The 26352-nt window shown below is 40.4% G+C and overlaps 2 protein-coding genes across 2 annotated transcripts; both read left to right on the top strand.

Moving 5' to 3' along the window:
* The first annotated feature begins 14048 nt into the window (after positions 1–14048).
* On the top strand, positions 14049–15411 carry LOC148134721 (putative G protein-coupled receptor 139). The gene is made up of 2 exons (XM_087985343.1): positions 14049–14118; positions 14483–15411. The coding sequence occupies exons 1-2, from the start codon at positions 14049–14051 to the stop codon at positions 15409–15411; spliced, it is 999 nt and encodes a 332-aa protein (XP_087841469.1).
* An 8623-nt stretch (positions 15412–24034) lies between these two features.
* On the top strand, positions 24035–25378 carry LOC148134720 (putative G protein-coupled receptor 139). Its single transcript, XM_087985342.1, has 2 exons — positions 24035–24104; positions 24480–25378. Exons 1-2 carry the CDS (start codon positions 24035–24037, stop codon positions 25376–25378), a joined length of 969 nt encoding a protein of 322 aa, XP_087841468.1.
* The last annotated feature ends 974 nt before the right edge of the window (positions 25379–26352 follow it).

The following is a 26352-nucleotide window of genomic DNA, read 5'->3' as shown; positions in this document are numbered from 1 at the left end:
TGCTCAAACTGTGGAGCCGAAAACCACCATACAGACTCAGTTTGGCCAAAGATCTGACTGACGATATAATGATTATCGACGGAAAATAAGAGAAGTTGATTTGTTCCATGCTTGTGATGCCATTTCTTGTGTTGGGGATATCATTTCCTCTTCTTTTTCTCAGAGGATGATATTTGGATAGAAATCGATGTTTTTGTTGATAGAGTTCCTGTTGGAATGCCATGCTTCTAGGAATCTCGCGAGTGTGTCAGTTTGACTTGTCCAAGGATGGATATGTTGTCAGAGTCGATGAGGTGACATTCCTCATCTGTATGTAAGGATACTAGTGATAGTGGGTCATGTCTTTTCGTGGCAAGTTGATGTTCATGTATCCTGGAGGCTAGTTTTCTGCCTGTTTGTCCAAAGTAGTATTTTGTAAATGACGTACGTCTTGCTTGTTGTCTGCACCGGGGGTTTCAAGTTCATTTTAGTGTGTTGGGGTGTGGTATGGGGTTTGTGGGCTACCATAATACCAAGAGGTTTGAGTAGTCTGGCAGTCCTTCCTCTGATGTGTATGATGAAAGGGAGAGTGGCTAAGGTTTCTGGGAGGGTTTTGTCTGCTGCTATTATTTACTGAGAAATTGACGGACAGTGTTCATTGGCTAACCACTTTTTTATATGCGCTGTATATGTGGTTTTCTTTTAATCTTCATAGATCTTCTGTGCTGCAGTGTGTGGCGGTTCGTTAAAATAATGTTCCAATGCAGCTTCATTTGTGGGAGTAGAAGAAATAGTGGAGGAAAACCACAATAATGTGCCATTCCTTGATGTCACGGTAGAATGAACAGTCAATGGAGAACTTCAAACCAAGGTCTACAGGAAAACGACACACATGGAACAAATACAGAACGACAGGAGCAATCATCCCAACATCCATGCGAAGCTGCATTAGAACATTTTCTGAGAAAACGCATAGGAAATGGCATCACCACAGGAAATGACATCACCTGCCCACGGAGACCCAAGCACATAAGTAGAATGCGGTCCATAATGCCAGTACTTCACTAGAGGCTCACTGATGATGTTACCTCGTATGGTGATGAAACGTTTAAAAACCAACAAAGCGAGCAAAGTTACATCCAGTAATCTCATAGTGATTGCGGACAGGATCATGAAGGCAATAGTTGACCAGCTCATGCTGCAAAAACAACAAAATAATTCTCTGTCTGGCAATCGGCACAGCAACCAAATATTTGCTACAACGGTTTGAGCTGATACTTCGTACATACTAAGTCCATAGGTTTGCAGGAAATATAAACTAGAATAGACGATGCTGTTTCTAAAGCCGACTCTGACATGCAACAGGAACATGATCGACCCAATGTAGTTCCATTCCTGCGTTTTCCCATAATGAATGATTCCCTTCGTGATTAGAATATATCTATCTCAGCCTGAAATAGAGCAATGGGTTCTGACCCACAGCTGTCTGTGGCAAGGGGTCCCGAGCCATAATCCTTTGGGCGGAACGGTGGCACATTGGTTAGCACTGCTGCCTCACCGCGCCAGAGACCCGTGTTCAATTCCCGCCTCAGGCGACTGTGTGGAGTTTGCAGATTCTCCCCGTGTCTGCGTGGCTTTCCTCCGCGTGCTCCGGTTTCTTCCCACAGTCCAAAGATGTGCAGGTCAGGTGAATCGGTTATGCGAAATTGCCCGTAATGTTAGGCGGGTCGGTGTGGACTTGTTGGGCCGAACGGCCTGTTCCCACGCTGTAAGTAATCTAATCTAAGATGAACTTGCATCTTCTCTGAGTCTCAAATTGAATTGCCTTCCTTCTGATCCAGTATCATTTGATTCGAGACTCTCCGATGAAGGGAAACCTGTTCTCAGCATTTAGTTGGTCAAGTCCCTTCAGAATTCGACATATTTCGGTGACTTCACCTCTCATAATTCTAAATATCTAGGAGTAGATTCCGAACTAGTTTAGCTTTTACACAAGCGGAAAATTCACACTCTGGGTTTGAGTGTTTGAAATTTCGTGAACTGGCTTGAAAGAAGTCATATATTGTCTTAAATAAGGAGACGGAAACTGTTCAGAGTACTCCGGATGTGGTCTCACCAAGACATTGCAATAACTATTACGCATTCTTTTCATCCAAACCCTTTGAAATTTGGGCAAAAATTCAATTAGTTTTCCTGATTACCCCTTGCACCTCCCTATGCGTTTCTCTGTTTCATGCAGAAGTTCTCTCAAGCATTTATGTGCTGCATCCTTTTTCCGATATTTTCATTGAAATAATGTTGCGTTTTCTTCCTCTCCCTTCCAACATGAAGAACCTCTCATTGCGTTCGCGTTTTATTACGTTGGGCATTTTCTTTGCCCACTTACTTAATCGATCAGCACCTCAACGTCGATTGGTTGCACACCTTTTTGGATTTACCTTGTCATCTGTAGTTGTGTTGTCTGAAAATTTGGCAAAATGGTGCATTTCCTTCTTTCCTACAAATCATTAATAAAGGTCATAAAACATTTGTGGTACCAGGACTGACCCTTGTTGAACCCCCAACCATTCAGATCGTCATTTGTAAACGTAACTCCTGAACAGTATTTGCTATTTCCTGCCAAATGCTAAATTCTGAAACTATGCTGACATGCAACCTCTAATACCATGGACTCTCGTGTCTTATCCTTTTGCACGGTTCCTTGTGAAACGCCTTCTTGTAGTTTGATCACTCTGCTTTGACTGCTTCTCTTTCTTTCGATTATGGCTCAGATCTACTCGAAAAGGTCGAAGGAATTTCTCAGAAACTGTTTTCCTATTTTGGAGCCATTCCGATTCTGCTAGATTAATCTGTGATTTTCCAAGTGGACTGCTATTCGTTCCTGAACAGTTGAGTCGGCTACTTTTTAAATTTCAACCAGAGATGTTCAGCTGATCGGTTCATGGTTAAAAACAATTGACCACGTTCCCTTTTTTTAACAAAAAGTATTACACGTTGGTCGTTTTAGAATCCTCTTCTCTATTCTTAAACATTAGTATCTTCTTTGAAAATAGTCCAAGCTGCTTTGTGTTTTGTAAGAGAAACAATCAGATTCATTCAGTGCTCGGTGTTCATACCAAGGCTCGTACATGAACTAATTGATTTCCAGCTTGAATAGAATATGTTACTGGCTCGGCTGGTGGCACTCTTAAAGGTAAGGAGGAAAATTACAGGTTTTATTGAATATGATGTGTAAATGAGTGAACCTCCAAGAGAGTAATCAATTGTTCAGAATTCACTTGCCCATTAATCCCGACTGAGTATGCGATTTCAGAAACTGGGGAATGGTTAGGCTGTGATGAGCAGCCACATGCATTAATGATGGAACAATTGGCAATTGGCCAGATAAGGGTACAGTCGATTAAGGGATTAATGACAGAAACTTAGATACCAATTCACGAGGCAGGATTATGTCATTCAAAGGAAAACTGTCTAAATTCAGACATAAGGCAATCCACATGACATCAGAATCCAATGAATGGAGAAGGCAAGGAAGTGAATTCAACGGTGCCAGGTTCAGTTCATATTTTATTTGAGACATTATGCAAAAGAAAACTTTGTTTTCATTGCCAAGGTGATTGTGAGTAATGTCAGTGATGAGTTGAAGTAATTAACTCTCTTGAGGTCTGATGCATGTATAAATACACATTGCCTTTCCATACCTTGGCCACACACCAGCCTCTGCAGAAGGCATTCATTCTCAGAAATGACGAAACCACCGATTGTGCTGTTGAAAGATATTTACTATCCACTTCTCGCAGCTGTTAGTCTTCCAGGTAAGCCATTCAACCCGTTTGTATTTAATTGATTTTAGGTTTTTCCTTGTTAATGTTACTTACTGAATGTCTCAGTGTTACCAGAACAATATCGAGAATCACGTCAGGACACTTTTTCCTATTCCCTTTTTCTGGAAGCAGTACTGGTTTAACAATAACAATTCAACATAAGAGTCGTCTGAAAATATATTTGCTGATCTTTAGAGAGTCAGACAATACCACATAGATTGATGACTGGATCAGTGTATTAAATGTTTGGGTACATTTTGGATTTTGTAAATCACTCAGGATGTGTTCAAAAGTATCTTTTCCTCTGTTTCAACAATACATTGCAATATTAATGAAAATTTCTGTTTCTCTGACAGCGAACGTGATGACTATTTTAATTCTCTGCCGAGGAAACTGTGGTCTTTCCAAATGCATCTCGGCTTACATGGTGGCCATGGCAACATCGGATCTATTGGTTATTATCATGAGTATTATAGTGTATCGTATTTTGAGTTATCACTTTCCATTTTCCTTCTTGTCCCACACACCTGTGTGCAAGCTCATTGCATACATGATTGCGAACAGTCTAGATTTTACTGTTTGGTTCACCGTTTCCTTCACATTTGACAGATTTGTGGTGATCTGCTGTCAGAAGTTTAAGACAAAACATTGCACTGAAAAAACTGCAATTAGAATATTAATAATCATCTCAGTTTTGATCATGTTAAAGAACATCCCGGTTTTGTTTGCATATGAACCAGTGCAAATCATTAATCAAGTTGAATGGGGCTGCCGGTCAAGTGTAACTTTCTTTGCGTCATCTCCCGGAATGGCGTTTGTCTGGTTCTGCAGCACCTGGGTTGCTTGGCTTCCATTTCTCCTAATTTTCTTGTTTAATTCTTTAACCATCCACCGTGTTGTCGTGGCGAATAGAACTCGCGTTGGACTCCAGGGTCACAGAACTGAGAAGCGAAACCAATCAGGGATGGAAAATCGGAGGAAGTCCATTATCTTATTGTTCTCGGTATCAGGTAGTTTAATATTGCTTTGGTTGACGCAGTCGGTGTGTTTGGTCATAACCAGGTTGCCACACCCTAACTACTACCGGGGTGACATTAGCAACGCTGAACACATCGCGACTGAAACAGGAAATATGTTGAAGTTGTTGAGTTGTTTCCTGAACCCATGCATTTATGCAGCAACCCAGAACCAATTCAGAGAAGAGCTAAAGCACGTGGGGAAATCTCTATGGAAGAATAGAAATCACATTATATGAAAAACCCGTGGACTAGAGGCATATATTTAACGGGAATCTCTTTGTAGCTGAAACTGAATTTCATGTCGATGTTTGCCAAAGAATTATCTTCGTCCATCGGGCTCCGTAAAAAAAATACTTTATGCAGATATTCCTTCAATGTCTGAGTGAACATTTGATCTCGATTTTACATCCTGTTTTCATTTATTTAGTTTAAAATTTTGCATTTGTATGTATATTCTACCTTTAATCTCAAAAATCAATGTTTTTTTTTAAAAAGCATGAGCGGTGACATTTGACAAATAAATAAATTAGTGCATTGCAGACACTCAGATCCAATGCTTCAGTTTAAAATCCCAGTCAAGCTTATTTCTGTCTGGAAAAAATAATTTAAGATATTGCTGCCTCAAACTTGTGAAATGCATTTTTCATGTGAATACTGCAGGAAAGGCACTCGATCATCTGACAAAATAGCACATTGAAACGTTATATATGGCTAAATAGACAAACAAAATGTCCTTCCTTGGTATCCTAGCGATTGCATAATGCTGAATAAAAAATAATAATTGAATAGATGTAGCCGACAATTTCTGTAAGTTATCCCACAGTACACATAGACATATGTACGAGCGATCTTTCACCACATTGCTTTTTTTCCGCATTCATCCTCTGTCAGTTCATCCCGATTGCCCTCAGAAAGACACGAGTCTCCATCTTTAACAATTTGGCAGTCTTGACCTCAATTACGTTCTGAGCCAGAGAGATCCACAGGTAAACAACAGTAAGGTGAAAGAGCACAGCATCGCAGTGAGAATGAAGACATCAAGAAATCAACGTTTGGGGTGTACTCCACAGTGTCCGTTTGGAAACTCTCTGATCATCTTAATACTGAACGTTTTACGCCCTGTTCTGAGACTGTGACCCATGGTTCCAGCTCGCAGTGACATTGTGGGAAATCAGAACAACATGCTTTTTTTCTAACTCATAAAATAAGATTTCCTTAATCAAATCCTAATATTTGTATTAGATTCAACGAAAGGAAGGTTAAGTCACTGTCTAAGCCAATACTTAATGCCCACTCATTCTGTCTGACTGAAATGGTGTAGTGCTGTCTTCTTTATTGGGACCAGATGAAGGCTATTTAGGTTTGCTCACCGACTTTTCTTCACACAGGTACAATTTTTAATACACGTATGCTCTCATTTAATTAGACGGCATAAACATGTAACAGACTCACAGAGTCACACAGCACGGAAGAAGAGTCTTCGGTCCAACCAGTTTTAGCTGATCATTTTCAGGCAAATGGAACTCAACCATCAGAAGTGAGGGAAGACCCAGGGAAACACCGTGTAGCAGACAACCATGAGACCCTACGCCATAGAAACCGAATTAGGAGATTCGGCTCATCCATCAGTCATGGCTGATATGCTTTTGCACGTTATTAGCAGACCTTCTCCCAGTCAGTCTTGAATCCCGTTGTTATATGAAAACTATCGGAGCGACCTTCAATTCGATAGTTGCTTTAAGAAATCTCACAGGCAATTAAATACTGAAACATTTTATAACCCGTAGCAACCAAGTTGTTACATCCCAAGTCCGCAAGTTCAGCCTGAGAATGGAATTTCCCTCTTACCAAATTATTAGAGGGATTTAGCTCCGATTTCAAGTAATACTGCCTGCCTTTGGATGTGCCTAATGGTTGAATGTTAAATGGTATTGTTCTGCGAATGTCTGAGACTGAGGCATCCTGAAATTGTATTCTTACACAAGTTTCCGTCCATCAAGTTTATACTGTGAAACTGTGGATGGTCTTTTCGACACGTTCAGTCACTTTATTGATCACTGCGATGGAGCCACCAAGTTTGCAGCTTGCTTTCATATCAGGAGTAGCTCCCCTGTTACATTTTACCTTCAGCATTGACGATCTCTTTGAAGCACAGCCTTTGCTGCCGTTAATCCCTTTTCCCCAGGACATTCTTTTTTCCAGACGATCTTATTTAACCCACATGCAGGTTCCAACAGGTAATCAAGTAATATTATTCCCTGTCTCACAGAAAACCGCGAACATATGTTGCATCACAGAAACAGCAAAATGCTTTCAATTTTGTCATGGTCCCTGAACAAGTTACTTCGGCAAACAATCCATTCGAGTAAATTACCCCAATCTACATTTAATCTGGCTACTTGTTAAGAAGCCTCACAGGAGAACAAATACTGAGACAATTATTTCCACTTTTTATTGCATATTTAAACTAAGCAGAGAATCCTGAAGTGAGCAAGTTCAGCCTCAGAACCTACCTCAGATATAACCCAATTAATGGTGGATTCAGGCTATGATTTTAACCAACACTATCTGTGTTTTGGTGTCAATTAATAGACCCATGTGCAGTGTTGTTCTCCCGAGTTCAGCTATTGAAGAATTCTACAGAAATCCATACTTTAGGTCTAGAGAGACATATCCTTGATGATCATTTCGATTCTTTCGTTCAAATGATTAATTATTTGTTCAGCGTCCTCCAGTTTGCAGTTTTCTTCCTCATAAAAAAAATAAGGCCCCTTCTCCTTAATGTATATTTTTATTCATTTGTGGGATATCGGCATTTCTGTCTGGCCAGCATTGATTGAACAGGTCTAGTTGCTCTTGAGAAGGGAATGGTTTGCTGCGATTTTAAACATTGGAATCTCATCTATAGTGGAGTAATCACAATGTTGATAAGGAGGGAATTCCAGGATTTTCACACAGCGTACGTGAAGGAATGGTGATAAATTTCGAAAACAGGATTGAGAGTAGCTTGGAGGGGAAGTTGAAGATGTTGGCTGAGGATTTTTGGTGAATTTCTGCAGTATTTCTTGTAGATAGTACTTTCTGCTGCGACTGTGGTTTGGTGGGGGAGGGAGTGGTTACTTGTGCATGTAACAGCAAATGCGTTGGCTGCTTTGTCCTCGAGAATGGCCAAATTCTTGATTTTCTTTGGCCCTTCAGTACTCCAGAGAATTGGAGAGTTTTCATTCGGTCTCCTGACTTTGTCCTTGCAGAAGATGTGTTCCAAGAAGCACACCTGCTATCTTTGTGTCATACAGAGGAGAATGACCACCCCTCTTAGAACAAAAACTGCATCACCCAAAGGGGAGTGCCATGCCCCATAATCTGTTAAAAGGACTAGGAAAAGAGGTCCCATGCTGTTTTTCAGAAACTTCCTGTTGTTAAGTGAAACAAATCCCTGACACTCATTTTACAATGCACAAATCATAACTTATTTATCTGACTAGAACAGTGAACAAATTAACTAAACTATTATCATACCAAACCATTCCCCTATAACTACTATTCTCGAGAAAAACACAAGACTGAAATGGTATGCTGTTCTAAGAAATACAACTCCCACTCTTGCATTAAAAGAATACAATTGAGTCTCTCCAAATTGGGTAAGCCATGGGTAAGTGTCTATTTACAGATTTTCTAAAATTTGACAAACATCCAAGTATGTGGTCCCTGAATTCTGAGTCAGCATTTTCTCCTTAATTATTTTCTGTGATCCTCTCACATCATGCTTGAAAGGGAATTGAAATGGTCTGAATTTTCTGGATTCGTTTGTTGCATCTCGAATGGAAAATAAGGTGCACACGGAATTTCTGTATCCTGATCATCTGGATAGTCTTGACCATAAACCTTCAACATGTCTTCAAAGCCTGATGGCAGCTCTCCACCGCTCCTTTGCGATTCCAGATGGTCTGCAATAGATTGAATTGTTGTATTCGTAACTATTCTGTAAGTTGCCGGAACAATGCGGACATAAAATTTGTTCCAGGCCATGAGAAATGGTTTTGTATTTTCACTAGATTTTTTCTTAACAAGTGAATGCCCTTGCATTGGTAATTCATATACTACATGCAACATCGCCTTTATGTAACCCCATGATTACACAGCTTGATGACGCTCTGCCTATTTCTCATCCGCCTGATATATCATGGTCTCTGTTTCCTGATCAGGATATCATTTTTAAGATCGTAACATTCGGGAATATACTCAGATTCTTGTCTCTGTTCACTATAGTTGCTTCTGTTTTCCAACTTCCTGTTGTAACTGAGTTAATTGTTTTGCATGACAAATATCCGCCTTGTCCTCCACTTATTCTTTCTCTGACTGAGTCACTGGGTCAAACATGGCCTCTGAGAATTCTACTTCAACTTCCTCATCTGTATTCTATGATTTCTGCTTCTGTTTCAATTGGTGGGTTCGTGCCCTTGTGATCACACAGACAGGAGAAATCCAAGTATAAACTTTCTGTAATTCTTCAGTTGCCTGATTCTGCACTGGGGTTTCGACCACTGTAGGCAAAATAATTGGCACGGACACGTTGTATTACTGGAGCTGAGAGTTTCTCCAGTACTCCTTCCACCACTGCTTCACCTTAAACTGGGCACTCCTACCTTACTCTACATAAAGGAGCACCTCTCGTCTCACCTTAAATTCCACGCACTGGAACGTTAGTCTGGCAATAGTCCTTCTTAGTTGAATATCTCAACAACAAAAATTATCATGATTCCATGTCTTATAATATTGTAATTTCTCTACCGGCTCCTCCTGGTAGATGCGAGTAAACCTCACCTTCACAAGTCAATGGTTTTAGATTCGCCACTTTTTTCGAAATGGATCTCAGACCAGGTAGTACATTCTGTCACAGATTTTCCGCATCCAATATGCTACAAACCTGTTGCTTCCACCTTAAACAAGGCATGGACACCATCCCCGAGGACAAGTTCTGCATATACAGAGGATTGGTGGGAACGAGATGGAGGGCGACAGACACTTGATGGTACCAAAGAATGGGATACGATGTTCAAATCATCAAAACCCAGTTACGATGTGCCACGATGAAACACCACAATGATCTCCTCAGAAAGTAGGTTCCAGACACAGTGGACAGAGTACGCTGTATCATCCAGTAGGTCCCCAGAAAGGAGAAACTATACCACGCTATTTGCAGCCTTTAACATGACATCGGTGGTGGCGAATACCTCACCAAGGTCAACCTGATGTCATATTGAATTCAAACAACCTCCAAACTTTAAACAGACCACCGTTCACAGCAAACTGCCCAGCCTTCAGGACAACAGCGACCACAACATGGCACAACGCTGCCAAATCATCGACATGGATGCTATTATCATATGTGGGATCAGCACTCACCATGTCAAAGGAAGGTACTGATTTGATTGGGCCAAGATTGCCGACCTCATGCTCTGCACGCAAGGATGATATGTGGCATGCTACACTGGTAAGACCATGCAGTTACGGCAACATTGGAGAAATGGGATCCACACAACCAATCGCCAGAAAGAAATGTTCACTCCAACTTGGGAAACACTTTCAGTGATGAAGGACATTCAGTCTGCACCATGAAGTTAGCGCTCTCCAAGGGAGCCATTGAGATACACAACAACGCAGACTTGCCAGGCAGATACTGTTGGCAAGGTCTGTACCCATGAAGATGGCCTCAACCATGTTGTTGGGCTCTTATATCGTGACATACAACCCCACCATTCTGTTCTGCATTTGTAAACAGAAAACGGTCTTTGCTTCCCGTTGTGTTTTGAAACCATCTCCTTGACAACGTGGTATGATCTCTCATCCATAATTAGATTGCACAGTTTTGGATAACTTGTTCCTTTGGTCAGACACCCTTATGCGCATGTTACGCAGCCATGTTTGGTTTGTCTCCAGCGCCATTTGTTTTACATTTTGCAATAATCTCGCTGCCTCAGTTCATTTGCTATTCAATTGTTGGCAATTTACTAACACCCTCTGAACATTCACTTCACTTATCCTCCATCTCCTGTTACCACTGATTTCACTGAAAACATTAGGCAAACTCCCTTTTCTTTTAAAACATTCCTTTTCCTCATCTGTATGTAAGGAAAGTGGTGATAGTGGGTCATGTCTTTAGTGGCTATTTGATGTTCATGTATCTGGTGACTTGCTTTCTGCGTATTTGTCGAATATAGCATGAAGCGTGGAGAGATAAGCTGGAGGAGGGAGGGGGTGGGGAGAAAGTAGCGTAAAGTACAATGGGTGTGTGCGGGAGGGGATGAAGGTGATATGTCAGGGAGGAGGGAGTGGAGAGGGTAGATTGGGTGCCTCCTATTTTGAATACGGCTTTCTTCAGCTCTTTGTAATTCCCATATGCTGCCGTGTGCGGTGCCTCGGGAAATACTGTTCTAATGCAGCTTCGTTTGTGGAAGAGGAAAAAGAGGGCTCAAACCACAACAATGTGCAATTCCTAAATGTCACAGGAGAATGAGGACCAAACACTGAACTGCAGAAGCAACCATCCCAAAGCCAACACGAGAACATTTTCTAAGAATCAGAACAGCAAATGGCATCACCACAGGTAATGACATCACCAGCCCAAGGAAACCGAACAACATGAACAGAAAGTGAGCAATAACACCAGTGCTTCGCCTGAGGCTCACTGATGATGTTATCTCATATGGTGACCAAATGTCCGAGAATGAACATTCCATCTCAGCGAGCAAAATTACATCCAGTAATCTCGTGGTGATTGCTGAGATGTTAAGGAGGCAATAGTTGATCAGTTCACGCTGCAATAACACAAAATAATTCTCTACTTGGCAATGGACATAGCAACCAAATACGGTTTGAGGTGATAAATCGTACTTATGAATTCCATCAGGTCGCAGGAAGTTTGAACAAAAATAGACCACATAGCTTCTAGAGCTGACTCTGACATGCAACAGCAGCACGATCGACCCAATATTGTTCACCTCCAATCCTTGCCTTTTCCACTAATTTCGTGATCAGAATCTATCGATCTCAGCCTTAACTAGAAGCTTGGACTCTTACCCACAGCTCTCTGGGGCAAGGGACCCCGAGGCATAATCCTTTGAGAGAGGAAATTCCATCTTATCTGAGTGTTAAACTGAATCGCCTTTATTCTGATCCAATATCATTTGATTCTGGACTCTCCGATAAAGAAAAAACGTGTTCTCAACATTTACTTCGTCAAGTCCCTTCAGAATTCTACACATTTAATAACATCATCTCTCATAATTCTAAACTTCCCACAGCAGATTTCCATTAAGCTTTTGCACATTTGCCAGAACCTCCACACCGGGGATTGTGTATCTGAAATTTCGTGAACTGCCTCTAAAGAAATAATACATTTTCGTAAATAAGGAGATGGAAATTGTTCACAGTACTCCGGATGTGGCCTCACCAGCACTTTGCAGTACCTATTACATATTCTTCTAATCCAACCCCTATGGAATTTGGGCCAAAATTCAATTAGTTTTCCTAAATACCTCTTGCAGCTCCCTGTGCGTTCCTATGTTTCAAGCATTTATGTTCTGCAGCTTTTTTTCATTTAAATAATGCTGCGTTTTCTTGTTCTTCCTTTCAACATGATCACCTCTCTAGTTTTCACTATTTATTCCGTTGGGCATAATTATGCCCTCTTACTTAACCCATCATAATCTCTCCGTAGATTGGTTGTACCTCTCTTAGAATTTGCCATGTCACCTGTTGTTGTGTTGTCTGAAAATTTGTCAAAAGTGCATTCCCTTGCTTCCTGCAAATCATTAACGTCGATTACAAAACATTTGTAGTACCAGGAGTGACCTTTGTTGAGGCCTTGATAAAACCTACCGATACAGATCACCATTTCCAAAAATCACTCCTGAAGACCATTTGTTATTTCCTGCCAAATATCAAATTTTCAAACTATGCTGATATACTATCCCCAATACCATGGACATTTGTGTATTATCCTTATGCATGGTTCACTGCGAAACGCCTTCTGTTAGTTTGAACACTCTGACTGTTTCTCTTCCTTGCTATTAATGTCAGACTTTCTCGAAAAGTTCCAACCAATTTCTCATAAATTATTTTCCTTTTCTGGAACCATGTCACTGTTGCTTGATTAATCTGTGATTTTCCACGTGGACTGCTATTTTTAACTGAACAGTTGAATCTGCTGCATTCTTGTTCAACAAGAGATGTTCAGCAGTTTGTCTCACGGTTAAAACAGATTGGTCATGTTCCTTTTTTTTCAAAACGTACGACACGTTGGCAGTTTTAGAATCCTCTCGTACTCTTTCTGAATTCAGTTTCTTTGTGAAAAATTGAATCCAATTTTTCTACGACAATTCGAGTTACATCTTTTCGCTTCCAAAGTGCAGTTTATCAGGACCAGGAGATTATATGGCCCAATTAATTTCTCTGACACTACTTCATTCCTGTTGTGTTGATATTCAATTCCCCCTCTATATTCTTAAACATTAGTAGCTTCATTGTGTTTTCTGAAAGAAACACTTAGATTCATTCAGTGCTCGGTGTTCATTTCCAGGCTATCACATGAATTATTTAATTCCCACCTTGTTTAGAATGTGTTATTGTCTGGGAGGATGGAATTGTTAAAGGGAAGAAAGAAAATTACTGGTTTTACTGAATAGGATGTGGAGAGCCATGAATCTCCAGGATGGTAATCAATTGTTTAATATTCACTTGTCCATAAATCGTGACTGAGGATTCAATTTCAGAAACTGGACAATGGTTAGACTGTGATGAGCCGCCATATTCATTACTGATGTAACAATTGGCAATTGGTCAGAGAAGAGTACAGTCGACAATGTGATCAATGACAAAAAAGACATAGATGCCAACTCACGAGGCAAGATTATTTCATGCCAAGGAAAATGGTCAAAATTCAGAAATGAGGTAAACGACATGACATTGGAATCCAGTGAACTAAGAGAAGGCAATGGAAATGAAGTCAACGATGCCAGGTGCAGATCATATTTTATTTAGGATAATATGCAAAAGTAAAGTTTGTTTTCTTTGCACAGGTGAATGTGAGTCGTATCAGTGATGATTTGAGATAATTGCATCTCTAGAGGTCTGATGCATGTATAAATGCACATTACCTTCCCATACCTTGGCCACACACCAGTCACAGACCTTCAGCCTCTGCTGAAAACATTCATTCTCAGAAATGGCAAAAGCACCGATTTTGCTGTTGAAAGAGATTTACTATCCACTTCTCGCAGCTGTTAGTCTTCCAGGTAAGCCATTCAATCAGTTTGTGTTTAATTGAGTTTCGTTTTACAATGTTAATGCCACATACTGTATGTCTTAGTGTTACAAGGACAATATCGAGAATCATATCGAGACAATTTTTTCTATTCCCTTTTTCTCGAAGCATCAGTAGTTTAGCAATAATAATTCAACATAAGAGTCCTCTGAAAATATATCTGTTGATCTTTAGACAGTCCGACAATACCACATCGAATGATGACTGGAACGGCATATTAAATGCTTGGGTAAATTTTCCATTTTGTAAATCACTCAGAATGTGTACAAAAGTATCTTTTCCTCTGTTTCAATCATACATTGCAATATTAACGAACATCTCTGTTTCTCTGACAGCGAACATGATGACTATTTTAATTCTTTTCCGAGGAAACTGTGGTCTTTCCAAATGCATCTCGGCTTACATGGTGGCCATGGCAACGTCGGATCTATTGGTTATTATCAATAGTATTATAGTGTATCGTATTTTGAGTTATCACTTCCCATTTTCCTTCTTGTCCCACACACCTGTGTGCAAGCTCATTATATACATGATAACCATCGGTCTGGATCTAACTGTTTGGTTCACCATTTCCTTCACATTTGACAGATTTGTGGTGATCTGCTGTCAGAAGTTTAAGACAAAACACTGCACAAAGAAAACTGCAATCACAATATTAATAATCACCTCAGTTCTGATCTTATTAAAGAACATCCCAGTTTTGTTTGCATATGAACCAGAGCAAATCATTAATCAAATTGAATGGGGCTGCCAGTCAAGTGTAACTTTCTTTGCTTCATCTCCCGGAATGGCGTTTGTCTGGGACTACAGCACCTGGGTTGCTTGGCTTCCATTTCTCCTAATTTTCTTGTTTAATTCTTTAACCATCCACCGTGTTGTCGTGGCGAATAGGACTCGCGTTGGACTCCAGGGCCACAGAACTGAGAAGCGAAACCAATCAGGGAATGAAAACCGGAGGAAGTCCATAATTTTATTGTTCTCGGTATCAGGCAGTTTCATATTGCTTTGGTTGACACATTCTGTGAGTTTGGTCATAACCAGATTGTCACACCCTAACTATTACCGAGGTGACTTTAGTAACCCTGAATACATCGCGATTGAAACAGGAGATATGTTGAAGTTGTTGAGTTGTTTCCTGAACCCATGCATTTATGCAGCAACCCAGAACAAATTCAGAGAAGAGCTAATAAACGTGGGGAAATCTCTATGGAAGAAAAGAAATCATATCATGTGGAAATGCCGTGGACAAGACAATATATTTTAGCCGAATCTCTTTGTAGCTGAAACTGATTATCACGTCATTTTCCTTCGTCCCTCGGGATGGAGCAGACCTTCTGGAGTTAGTCTTGAACCACTTTGTTGTGTGTAAATCATCGAAGCTGCCTTCGATTCAAAACTTTTTTTGTGCAAAACAACATGCTTCACGCAGGTATTCCTTCGATGTTTGATTGGACATTTAATGTCGATTTTACATACTGCTTTTCACAAAACAAAGAACAAAGAACATTTACAGCCCAGGAACATTTACGGCCTTCCAAACCTGAGCCCATCCACATGAACTGTCTAAACCTGTCGCCCAATTCCTAAGTATCTGTATCCCTCTGCTCCCCACCTACTCATGCATCTGTCCAGACACATCTTAAATGAAACTACCGTGCCTGCCTCTACCACCTCTGCTGGCAATGCGTTCCAAACGCCCACCACCCTCTGTGTGAAGGCCTTGCCGCGTGTATCCCCCTTAAACTTTCCACCTCTCACCTTGAAAGCGTGACCTCTCGTTATTGAATCGTTCACCCTTGGAAAAAAACTTGTCTCTATCCATCCTGTCTATACGGCTCATGATTTTGTAAACCTCAATCAGGTTCTCCCCTCAATATCCCTTTGTCTGGTGAAAATAAACCTAACCTACTCACCCTCTCTTCATAGCTAGCACCTTCCATACCAGGCAACATCCTCGTGAACCTTCTCTGCACCCTCTCCAAAGCGTCCACATCCTTTTGGTAATGTGGCGCCCAGAACAGTACACTGTATTCTAAATGCAGCCGAACCAAAGTCTTGTAAAATTTTAACATGGCTTGCCAGCTATTATACTCAATACCCCGTCCGATGAAGGCAAGCTTACCACATGCCTTCTTAACCACTCTATCCACCTGTGCAGCAACATTTCGGGTACAAAGGACCTACACTCCCAGATTTCTCTGCTCATCAACTTTTCCCAAGGCTCTTCCATTCCTTGTATAATTTTCATTTTTTTCGTTGAAAGTTTTGCATTTGCATGCATATACTGTCTGTAATCTCAAAGATCAGTGTTTTTTTAAAGGCCGTAGAGGCGACATTTGATGTGTTAATTAATTAATCAATTGCAGATACTCAGATCCAATGCTCCAGTTTAAAATCCCGGTCAAGTTTATGTACGTCTTGAAAATAATTAATGGCATTGCGGCCGCAAACTTGTGTACTGCACATTTTATGTGAATACTACATGAAAGGAACTCGACTATCTGACAAAATAACTCATTGAAACGGTGTATACGGCTAAAAAAAAACAAACAAACAAAATACCCTTCCTTGCTAGCCTAGTGATTGCATACTAATGAGATTTTAAAAATGTTAAAAAGACGTAGCCTACAATTTCTAAAAGTTATCTCAAAGTACACATGGCATACGATTAAAGCATTCAGTGATGAGTGCGCTTAGGAACCGTAGATTCATGGAAATATCGAAAATACGAGTGATCTTTCACCTCAGTGCTTTTTTCCCGCATTCTTCCGATGCCGTTTCATCCCGATGTCCCTCAGATATACCCATGACTACTTCTTGAACGCATTGAGTGTCTTGATATAACACTTATTGCCCACTCCTTGATGTCTGACTGAAATTGTACAGTGCTGTCTTCTTTATATGTGACCAGAGGAAGGGTATTTAGGTTTCCTTCTTGCAGGTATAATTTTCAATACACTTATGGTTTCAGTTAACTGGATGACCTGAATGTGTAAGAGAGTAACAGAATCACACAGTGCGGAAGCAGAATCCTCTGTCCAACCAGTCTTTGCTGATTATTATCGGGCAAATGGAAGTCAATAATCAGAGGTGATGGGAGACGCAGGGAAGAGTTGTCTCCCAGACAACCGTTATACCACAAGACAGAATTAAGAAATTCGACTCATCCACCACACAATCATGGCTGATATGTTTCGCACGCCATTAGCAGACCTTCTCCCAGTCAGTCTTGAATCCCTTTGTTCGAGCAAATTATCGAAGCTACCTTCGATTCGACAGTTTCTTTAAGAAATTTCACAGACAACCAAATACTGAAGCAAGTATTTCAACTTTATAGCCCGTAGCAAACAAAATAAAACCTCCTAAGTCTGCAAGTTCAGCCTGAGAGTGGAATTTCACTCTTAGAACATAGAAAAGTACAGCACAGAACAGGGCCTTTGCCCAAGGTGTTGTGTCGAGGTTAATCCTAATGTAAAATATAGTAACATAACCTATGCACCCCTCAACTCACTGCTATCCATGTGCATGTCCAGCAGTCGCTTAAATGTCCCCAACAACCACAGCTGGCAACACTTTCCATGCATTCACAACTCTCTGCATAAATAACCTACCTCTGACATCTCCTTTATACCTTCCTCCTAATGTCTTCAAACTATGAGTCCTCATAACCGTCAGTCCTGCCCTGGGGAAAAGTCTCTGGCTATTGACTCTCTCTATTCCACCCATTATCTTGTATACCTCTATCAGGTCTCCTATCTTCCATCCTTCTCTCCAGAAGAAAAACCCGAGTTTATTCAAATTTTCTTTATAAGGCAAGCCCTGCAGTCCTGGCAGCATCCTGGCAAACCTTTGCACCCTCTCCAAAGCCTGTTTTTCTTTCCTATAGTGGGGTGATGAGAACTGGACACAATATTCCAATTGCGGTCTCACCAGGGACTTGTACAGCTGCAGCAAAACCTCGACGCTTTTAAATTTGAAGCCCCTGTTAATGAAAGACAAAACACCATATGCTTTCTTAACAACCCTATCCACTTGGGTGGCAACGTTGAGGGATCTATGTTCTGGCTCTCCCAGATCCCTCTGTTCCTCCACACTGCCAAGAATCCTGTCTTCAATCCTATAATCAGCATTCAAGTTCAATCTTCCAAAATGCATCATTTCGCACTTATCCAGGTTGAACTCCATCTGCCATTTCTCAGCCCAGCTCTGCATCCTGTTTACGTCGTGCTGCAGCCTGCAGTCTCCCTCTGTACTATCGACGACACCTCCAACCTTTATGTCACCTGCACATTTAATAACCCATCCCTCAATCTCCTCATCCAAGTCATTTATAAAAACTACAAAGTGTAGAGTCCCAAGAACAAAGCCCTGCGGGACCCCACTCAACACTGACCTCCAGGCAGAATACTTTCCATCGACAACCACTCTCTGGCTTCAGCCAGCCATTGGAATCCAGATAGCCAAATCTCCTTGTATCGCATACTTGTCCCTTAACAATTTATTTTGGAAAAAGTCCCTTGATGTAAATTACTCCAATCTGCATTTACTTTGGCTGCTTATTAAGAAACCTCACAGTCATTCAAATGCTGAGACAATTACTTCAACTTTATTGCATATAGCAACAAAGCTGAGAATCCTGAAGTGAGCAAGTTATGACTCAGAACCTACCTTAGCTATTTATGTTAGATTAATAGTATGATGCGAACCAACACTGTCTGTCTTTGGTGTCCATTGATAGATCCCTGTGCAATGCTCTTCTCCAGAGTTCATCTATCGATGAATTCTGTTGTTGTCCTATTATACAGAAATCCGTACATCAGTCTATAGAGACATAGTGTTGATAATCATTCAGATTCTTTCATTCAAATGATTAATTACTTTATCAGCGTTCTCAAGTCTGCAGCTTGCTTTCTCATCAGAAATAAGGCCCCTGTCCTTAATGCATGTCTTTTTTTCATTTGTGGGATGTCGGCATTTCTGTTCAGCCAGCATGTATTAAACAGCTCTAGGTGCCCTTGAGAAGGTGGTGGTCTGCTGCTCCTTTGAACATTTGCATCTCATCTACAGTGGGTTGATCACAATGCTATTGAGGAGGGAATTCCACGATTTTCACACAGCGAACGTGAAGGAATGGGTTGTGAGGGTTCTGAATGGCTTGGAGGGGAAGTTGAAGATGTTGGCACTCCCATACATGTGCTTCCCTTGTCTTTTTCCTTGAAAATGGTCATGGAACGTGATGGAACGTGATGACTGAGGATTTTTGGTGAATGTCTGCAGTGTGCCTTGTAGGCAGTATGTCCTGCTGCGATTGCGAGTTGATGGAGGGGGGAGTGGATGCATGTGCATGTCATACCAAATAAGTGGGCTGCTTTTTCCTGGAGAGTGGTTAACTTCTTGACTGGCTTTGGAGCTTCACACATCCAGGCAATTGGAAAGTTTTCTTTCTGACTCCTGATTTTGTTCATTGCATAAAAGGTGTTCCAAGATCCACATCTGCGGCCTTTGTGGTATATAAAGGAGAATGACCATCCTTCTTGGAATAAAAACTGAATCACCCTAAGGGGAGTGTAATTTCTTATAATGTTTTAAAAGGACTATGAAAAGTGGTGTCATCCTGCTTTTCAGCAATTTCTATTAGTTAAGTGAAATAAATCCCTGACACACATTTTGCGATACACAAATAACAATTTATTTACCTGACATAAATAGTGAGCACACCATTCCCCTATATCTACTATTCACGAGAAAAACACAAGATTGAAATGGTATGCTGTTTTTATTACTGCCTGAGTTTTTCCAAATTCCTAAAATGTATGCCAAGTACAGAAAAAGGTCAACCACACCCTGTAGTCCAGGCCTGGAGAAATGCTTTTTTTCTTCAGCCTGAGGTTTTCTTAAATACTGAATGACCTTGTATTGTTAATTCATGTGCTACATGCAACACCACCTGTCTATAACCCCATGGTAATACAACTTGATGAACCTCTGCCTATTTCTGATCCGCCTGATATTTGATAGTTTGCATTTCCTGATCAGGATATCATTTTAAAGATCGTAACATTCGGGAATATACTCAGATATTTGTCTGTCTACGCTATTTGATATAATTGCTTCAGTGTTTTCAACTTCTTGTTGTGACTGAGTTAATTGCTTTGCACGAAAACTATCCGCTTTTTCCTCCACTTATTCCTTTTCTGATTGAGTCACTGGGTCAAGCATGGCCTCTTATAATTCAACTTCAACTTCCTTATCTGTATTCTGTGATTTCTGCTCCTGTTTCAACTGGTGGGTTTGTGACCTTGTTATCACACAGACAGGAGAAATCCCAGTATATACTTCCTGTAATTCTTGAGTTGTCTGATTCTGTGCTGGTTATTCGATCACCGTGGGTAACACCTCTACTTCCTGTGGTGATTCCATTTCCCGTGTTGGTAATGTCATTTCCTGTTCTGTTTCTCAGAGGATAATAAGTGGGACAGCCACCGTTGTTTTTGTTGGTAGAGTTCGTTTTGGAATGCCACGCTTCTAGGAATCTCGTGAGTGTCTCTTTTTGGCTTGTCCGAGAATGGATATATTGTCCCAGTCGAAGTGGTGTCTTTCCTTATCTGTATGTATAGACACTAGTGATAGTTGGGTATGTTTTTGTCCAAAACAGTCTTTCGTAAATGACGTTAATTTCGCTTGTTGTCTGTATCGAGCCTTTCAAGTTCATGAGCTACTGGTTTAGTGTGTTGGTGGGTTTTTGAACTGCCATGATGCCAAATGAAGAATCTGGCAGTCATTTCTAAGATGTGTTTAATGAAGGGGAGTGTGCCCAAGATTTCTGGGAGTGTTTTTTCTGCTTCTTTGGTTTAGTTGCTGAGACATCGACGGACTGTGCTCATTGGGTACACATTCTTTTTGAATACGGTGGAAGTGCGGTTTTCTCCTGCTGGTCGTTGTCCCTCTGTGCTGCAGTGTGTGGTGGCTGGTTGGAATAACGTACTAATGCAGCTTCATTTGTGGAAGAAGAAGAAAACGTTTGGGAAAACCACAATAATGTACCATTCCTATATGTCACAGTAGAATGAACAGTCTAAGGGGGAAACTTCAAACCGACATCTACAGGAAAACAACACATACGGACCAAATACAGAACGGAAGGAGCGATCATCCCAACATTGACACGAAGCTGCATTCGAACATTTTCTGAGAAAAAGCACAGGAAATGGCATCACCATAAGAAATGACATCACCAGCCCAAGGAAACCTAAGCACAGAAATAGAATGTGGTCCACAACTCCAGTGCTTAACTGGAGACTCACTGATGATGTTACCTCGTATGGTGACGTAACGTCTGAAAGCGAACTTTGCCGTTCATTGACCAAATTTACATCCAGTAATCTCATGGGGATTGGAGAGTTGTTCATGAAGGGAATACCTAACCAGTTCACGCTGCAAAAACACGAAAGTAAATCACTTCCTGGCAATGGGCAAAACAACCAAATATTTACTACAACTGTTTGAGGCTATACTTCATACATATTAAGGCCATTAGGTCGCAGGAAGTATAAACAACAATGGACCATACTGCTTCTAGAGTTGACTCTGACATACATCAGGAGCATGAACGACCCAATACTGTTCACCTTCCATTCCTTGCCTTTCCCCGTAATGAATGATTCCCTTCGTGATCAGAATCTATCTGTTTCAGCCTCAAATAGAAGCGTGGACTCTGTTCTGCAATTTCTGTGGCATGGGGTGCCGAGACACAATCGTTTGTGAGAAGAATTTCCATCTTATTTGAGTCTTAAAATGAATTGCCTTTATTTGGATCCAAAATCATTTGATGCTAGACTCTGCGATGACAGAAAACGCATTCTCAGCATTTACCTCGTCAAGTCCCTTCAGAATTCTACTAATTTCAATGACTTCACCTCTCAAAATTATAAACATCTAGGGGTAGGTTCCCAACCGGTTTAGCTTTTGCACATTCACCAAATTCTTACACCGGAGTTGAGTATCTGAAATTGTGTGAACTGTCTCTAAAGAACTAACATATTTTCTGAACATAAGGAAGTGGAAGTTGTTCACAGTAATCCAGATGTGGTCCCACCAGCACTTTGCAGTAAATATTACATATTCTTCTCACAAAACCCTTCCGAAATTTGGGCCAAAATTCAATTAGTTTTCCTGATTATCTCTTGCACCTCTCTGTGCATTTCTATGTTTCATGTAGATGTATTCTCAAGCATTTATGAGCCCTTTTCTGTTATTTTCATTTAAATAATTCGGCGTTTTCTTGTTCTCCCATTCAACATGAAAATCTTCTCTTTTTTTCATTTTTTTATTCGTTTGGACATTTCTTTTGACCACTTACTTAATCCATCATTGCCTCTCTGTAGATGGGCTGTGAATTAGAATTTGCCTTGTCACCTGTTGTTGTCTTGTTCGAAAATTTGGCCAAAGTGCATTCCCTTTCCTTCCTGCAAATCATTCATAATGATTCCAAAACACGTGTAGTACCAGGACTGACCCCTGTTGAACCCGTATCAATAAAGATCGCCATTTCTAAAAATAACTCCTGAACACCATTTGCTATTTCCTGCCAAATACCAAATTCTCAAACTATGCCGATATACTTATCTCTGAGACCATGGACACCTGTGTCTTCGCCTTTTTAGCATGGTTCCTTGTGAAACACATTCTGGTAGTTTGAACGCTCTGCTTTCACTGTTTCTCTTTCTTTCGATTATGATTACGGCTTCATCGAAAAGGTCGAAGGAAGTTTTCAGAAATTGATTTATTTTTCTGAAGACACATTAATTTTGCTTGATTAATCTGTGATTTTCCAAGTGAACCGCTATTCTTTAATGAACAGTTGAGTCTGCTGCATTTGTGTTATCAACAATAGATGTTCAGCAGATTGGCTCACGGTTAATAAAGTTTGGTCACGTTCCCTTCTTTTTTCAAAAAGTATGACACTTCGGCAATTTTTGAATCCTCTGGTACTCTTTCCGAATTCAGTTTCTAGAACATAGAACACAGAGCATAGAACAATACAGCGCAGAACAGGCCCTTCGGCCCTCGATGTTGAGCCGTGTGAACTATTTTCAGCTCGTCCCCCGACACTATTCCAAAATCATCCATGTGCTTATCTTTTATTTTCCTTTGAAAAATTAAAACCAATGCACATACTACATCTGTAGTTACAACTTTTCGAATTCCAGGGTGTAATTTATTAGGAAAAGCGCAGCAGGACAGGCAGCATCCAAGGAGCAGGAGAATCGATGTTTCGGGAATGAGCCCTTCTTCAGGAAGAAGGGCTCATGCCAGAAACCTTTGAGGAGAAAGTGAGGTCTGCAGATGCTGGAGGTCAGAGGTGGAAATGTGTTGCTGGAAAAGCGCAGCAGGTCCGGCAGCCTCCAGGGAACAGGAGAATCGACGTATTCGATTTCAGAAACTGGACAGTGGTTAGACTGTGATGAGCTATGGTATGCATTACTGGAGTAACAATTAGCAATTGGTCAGAGAAGAGCTCAGTCGATAAAGGAATCAAGGACAAAAAACGTAGATGCCAATTTCCAAGGCAAGATCATTTCACACAAAGGAAAACCGTCTAAATTCAGAAATGAGGCAAAGTTCATGACAATATAATCCAGTGAACAGAGAAGGCAATGGAAGTGAAGTCAACGATGCCAGGTGCAGATAATATTCTATTTAGGATATTATGAAAAAGAAAAGTTTGTTTTAGCTTCACAGGTAAATGTGAGTAGAATCAATGCTGATTTGAGATAATTGCATCTCTAGAGGTCTGATGCATGTATAAATGCACATTACCTTTCCATACCTTGGCCACACACCAGTCACAGGCCTTCAGCCTCTGCTGAAGACATTCATTCTCAGAAATGGCAAAAGCACCGATTGTGCTGTTGAAAGAGATTTACTATCCACTTCTCGCAGCTGTAAGTCTTCCAGGTAAGACATTCAACCAGTTTGTATTTAATTGATTTAAAATTTTCATTGTTAATGCCACATACGCTTTATCTCAGTGTTAAAAGAACAATATAAAAATCGTGCCAGGACACCTTTTCCTGAAGCTTTTTTTCTAGAAGCATTAATAGTTTAACAATAATAATTCAGCGTAAGTGGCCTCTGAAAATATATTTGTTGACCTTCAGACAGTCCGACAATACCACATAGAATGATGACTTGAACAGCATAATAAATGCTTGGGTAAATTTCGTAGATTGTAAATCAGTCAGAATATGTTCACATCCTTTTAATAAGTACCTTCACCTCTGTTTCAACAATGCATTGCAATATTAACGAACATTTCTGTTTCTCTGACAGCGAACATGATGACTATTTTAATTCTCTTACGAGGAAACTGTGGTCTGTCCAAATGCATCTCGGCTTACATGGTGGCCATGGCAACATCGGATCTATTGGTTATTATCAATAGTATTATAGTGTATCGTATTTTGAGTTATCACTTCCCATTTTCCTTCTTGTCCCACACACCTGTGTGCAAGCTCATTGCATACTTGATAACCATCGGTCTGGATCTAACTGTTTGGTTCACCGTTTCCTTCACATTTGACAGATTTGTGGTGATCTGCTGTCAGAAGTTTAAGACCAAACATTGCACTGAAAAAACTGCAATCACAATATTAATAATCGTCTCCGTTCTGATCTTATTAAAGAACATCCCGGTTTTGTTGGCATATGATCCAGTGCAAATCATTAATAAAATTGAATGGGGCTGCCGGTCAAGTGCAACTTTCATTGCTTCATCTCCAGGGATAACTTTTGTTTGGTTCCATAGCGCCTGGGTTGCTTGGCTTCCATTTCTCCTAATTTTCTTGTTTAATTCTTTAACCATCCACCGTGTTGTAGTGGCAAATAGAACTCGCATTGGACTCCAGGGCCACAGAACTGAGAGGCAAAGCAATTCAAGAATGGACAAACGGAGGAATACCATAATTTTATTGTTCTCGATATCAGGAAGTTTCATATTGCTTTGGTTGACACATTCTATGAGTTTGGTCATTACCAGATTGTCACACGCTAATTACTATCGCGGTGACTTTAACAACCCTGAATACATCGCGACTGAAACAGGAAATATGTTGAAGTTGTTGAGTTGTTTCCTGAACCCATGCATTTATGCAGCAACCCAGAACAAATTCAGAGAAGAGCTAATGATGGTGGGGAAATCTCTATGGAAGAAAACAAAATATATTATTTGAAGAAAAGAACAGCGGACATGACAAATGTATTTTAGCCGACTCTCTTTGTAGCTGACCCGGAATTTCACAATGTTACCAACAGAGAATTATTTTGGTCCCTCGGTCTGTGCAAAAACGTGCTTTCAGCAGATATTCCTTCGATGTTTGATTGGATATTTGATCTTGATTTTGCATATTTTTAAAATATTATTTTTGTTTGGAAGTTTTGCATTGCATGGAAAAGCTATCCGTATTTTCAAAGGTCAATGTTTTTTTTTAAAGAAAGCGTTAGAGTTGACATTTGACGTGTAAATAAATTAATCCATTGCAGATACTCAGATCCAATGCTCCAGTTTAAAATCCCGGTCAAGTTTATTTATGTCTGGAAAAATAATCAATCATATTGCTGCCGCAAACTTGTGATAGGCATATTTTATGTCAATACTGCAGGAAATGCACTGGACTATCTGACAAAATAACTCATTGAGACGTTATATATGGCTAAAGGAAAACAAACAAAATGTCCTTTTTTTGTATCCTCGTGATTGCAAAGTACTGAACTTTTCAAAAAAATATAAGAACACGTAATTTGGCTTCTTATTAAGAGGCCTCACAGTCCATCAAATGCGGAGACATTTACTTCAACTATTTAAACTAAGCTGAGAATCCAGAATTGAGCACGTTCAGCCTCAGAACCGACCTTATCTATTTCCCGATTTATACTGGATTAAAGCGACGGTTCTAACCAACACTGTCTTTTGGTGTCCATTGATAGATCCCTGTGTAGTGTTGCCGCCAGAGTTCAGTTGTCAAAAAATTCGGTTGCTGCCCTGTTATACAGAAATCCGTACTTCAGGTCTGCAGAGACAGGGCATTGATAATTATTTAGAGTCTTTCATTCCAATGGTTAATTATTTTTTCAGCATCCTCAAGCCTGCAGTTTGCTTCCTCATAAGAAACAAGGTCCCTGCTCCTTAATTCATGTTCTTATTCAT

This window comes from Chiloscyllium plagiosum, unplaced genomic scaffold, assembly GCF_037043375.1.
Source record: "Chiloscyllium plagiosum isolate Xiang-an unplaced genomic scaffold, Cpla_swu_hap1 HiC_scaffold_52, whole genome shotgun sequence".
In the NCBI taxonomy this organism is placed as follows: Eukaryota; Metazoa; Chordata; class Chondrichthyes; order Orectolobiformes; family Hemiscylliidae; genus Chiloscyllium; species Chiloscyllium plagiosum.
The sequence above is the reverse complement of the archived record's forward strand: the minus strand, read 5'-3'. Positions and strand labels throughout refer to the sequence as shown.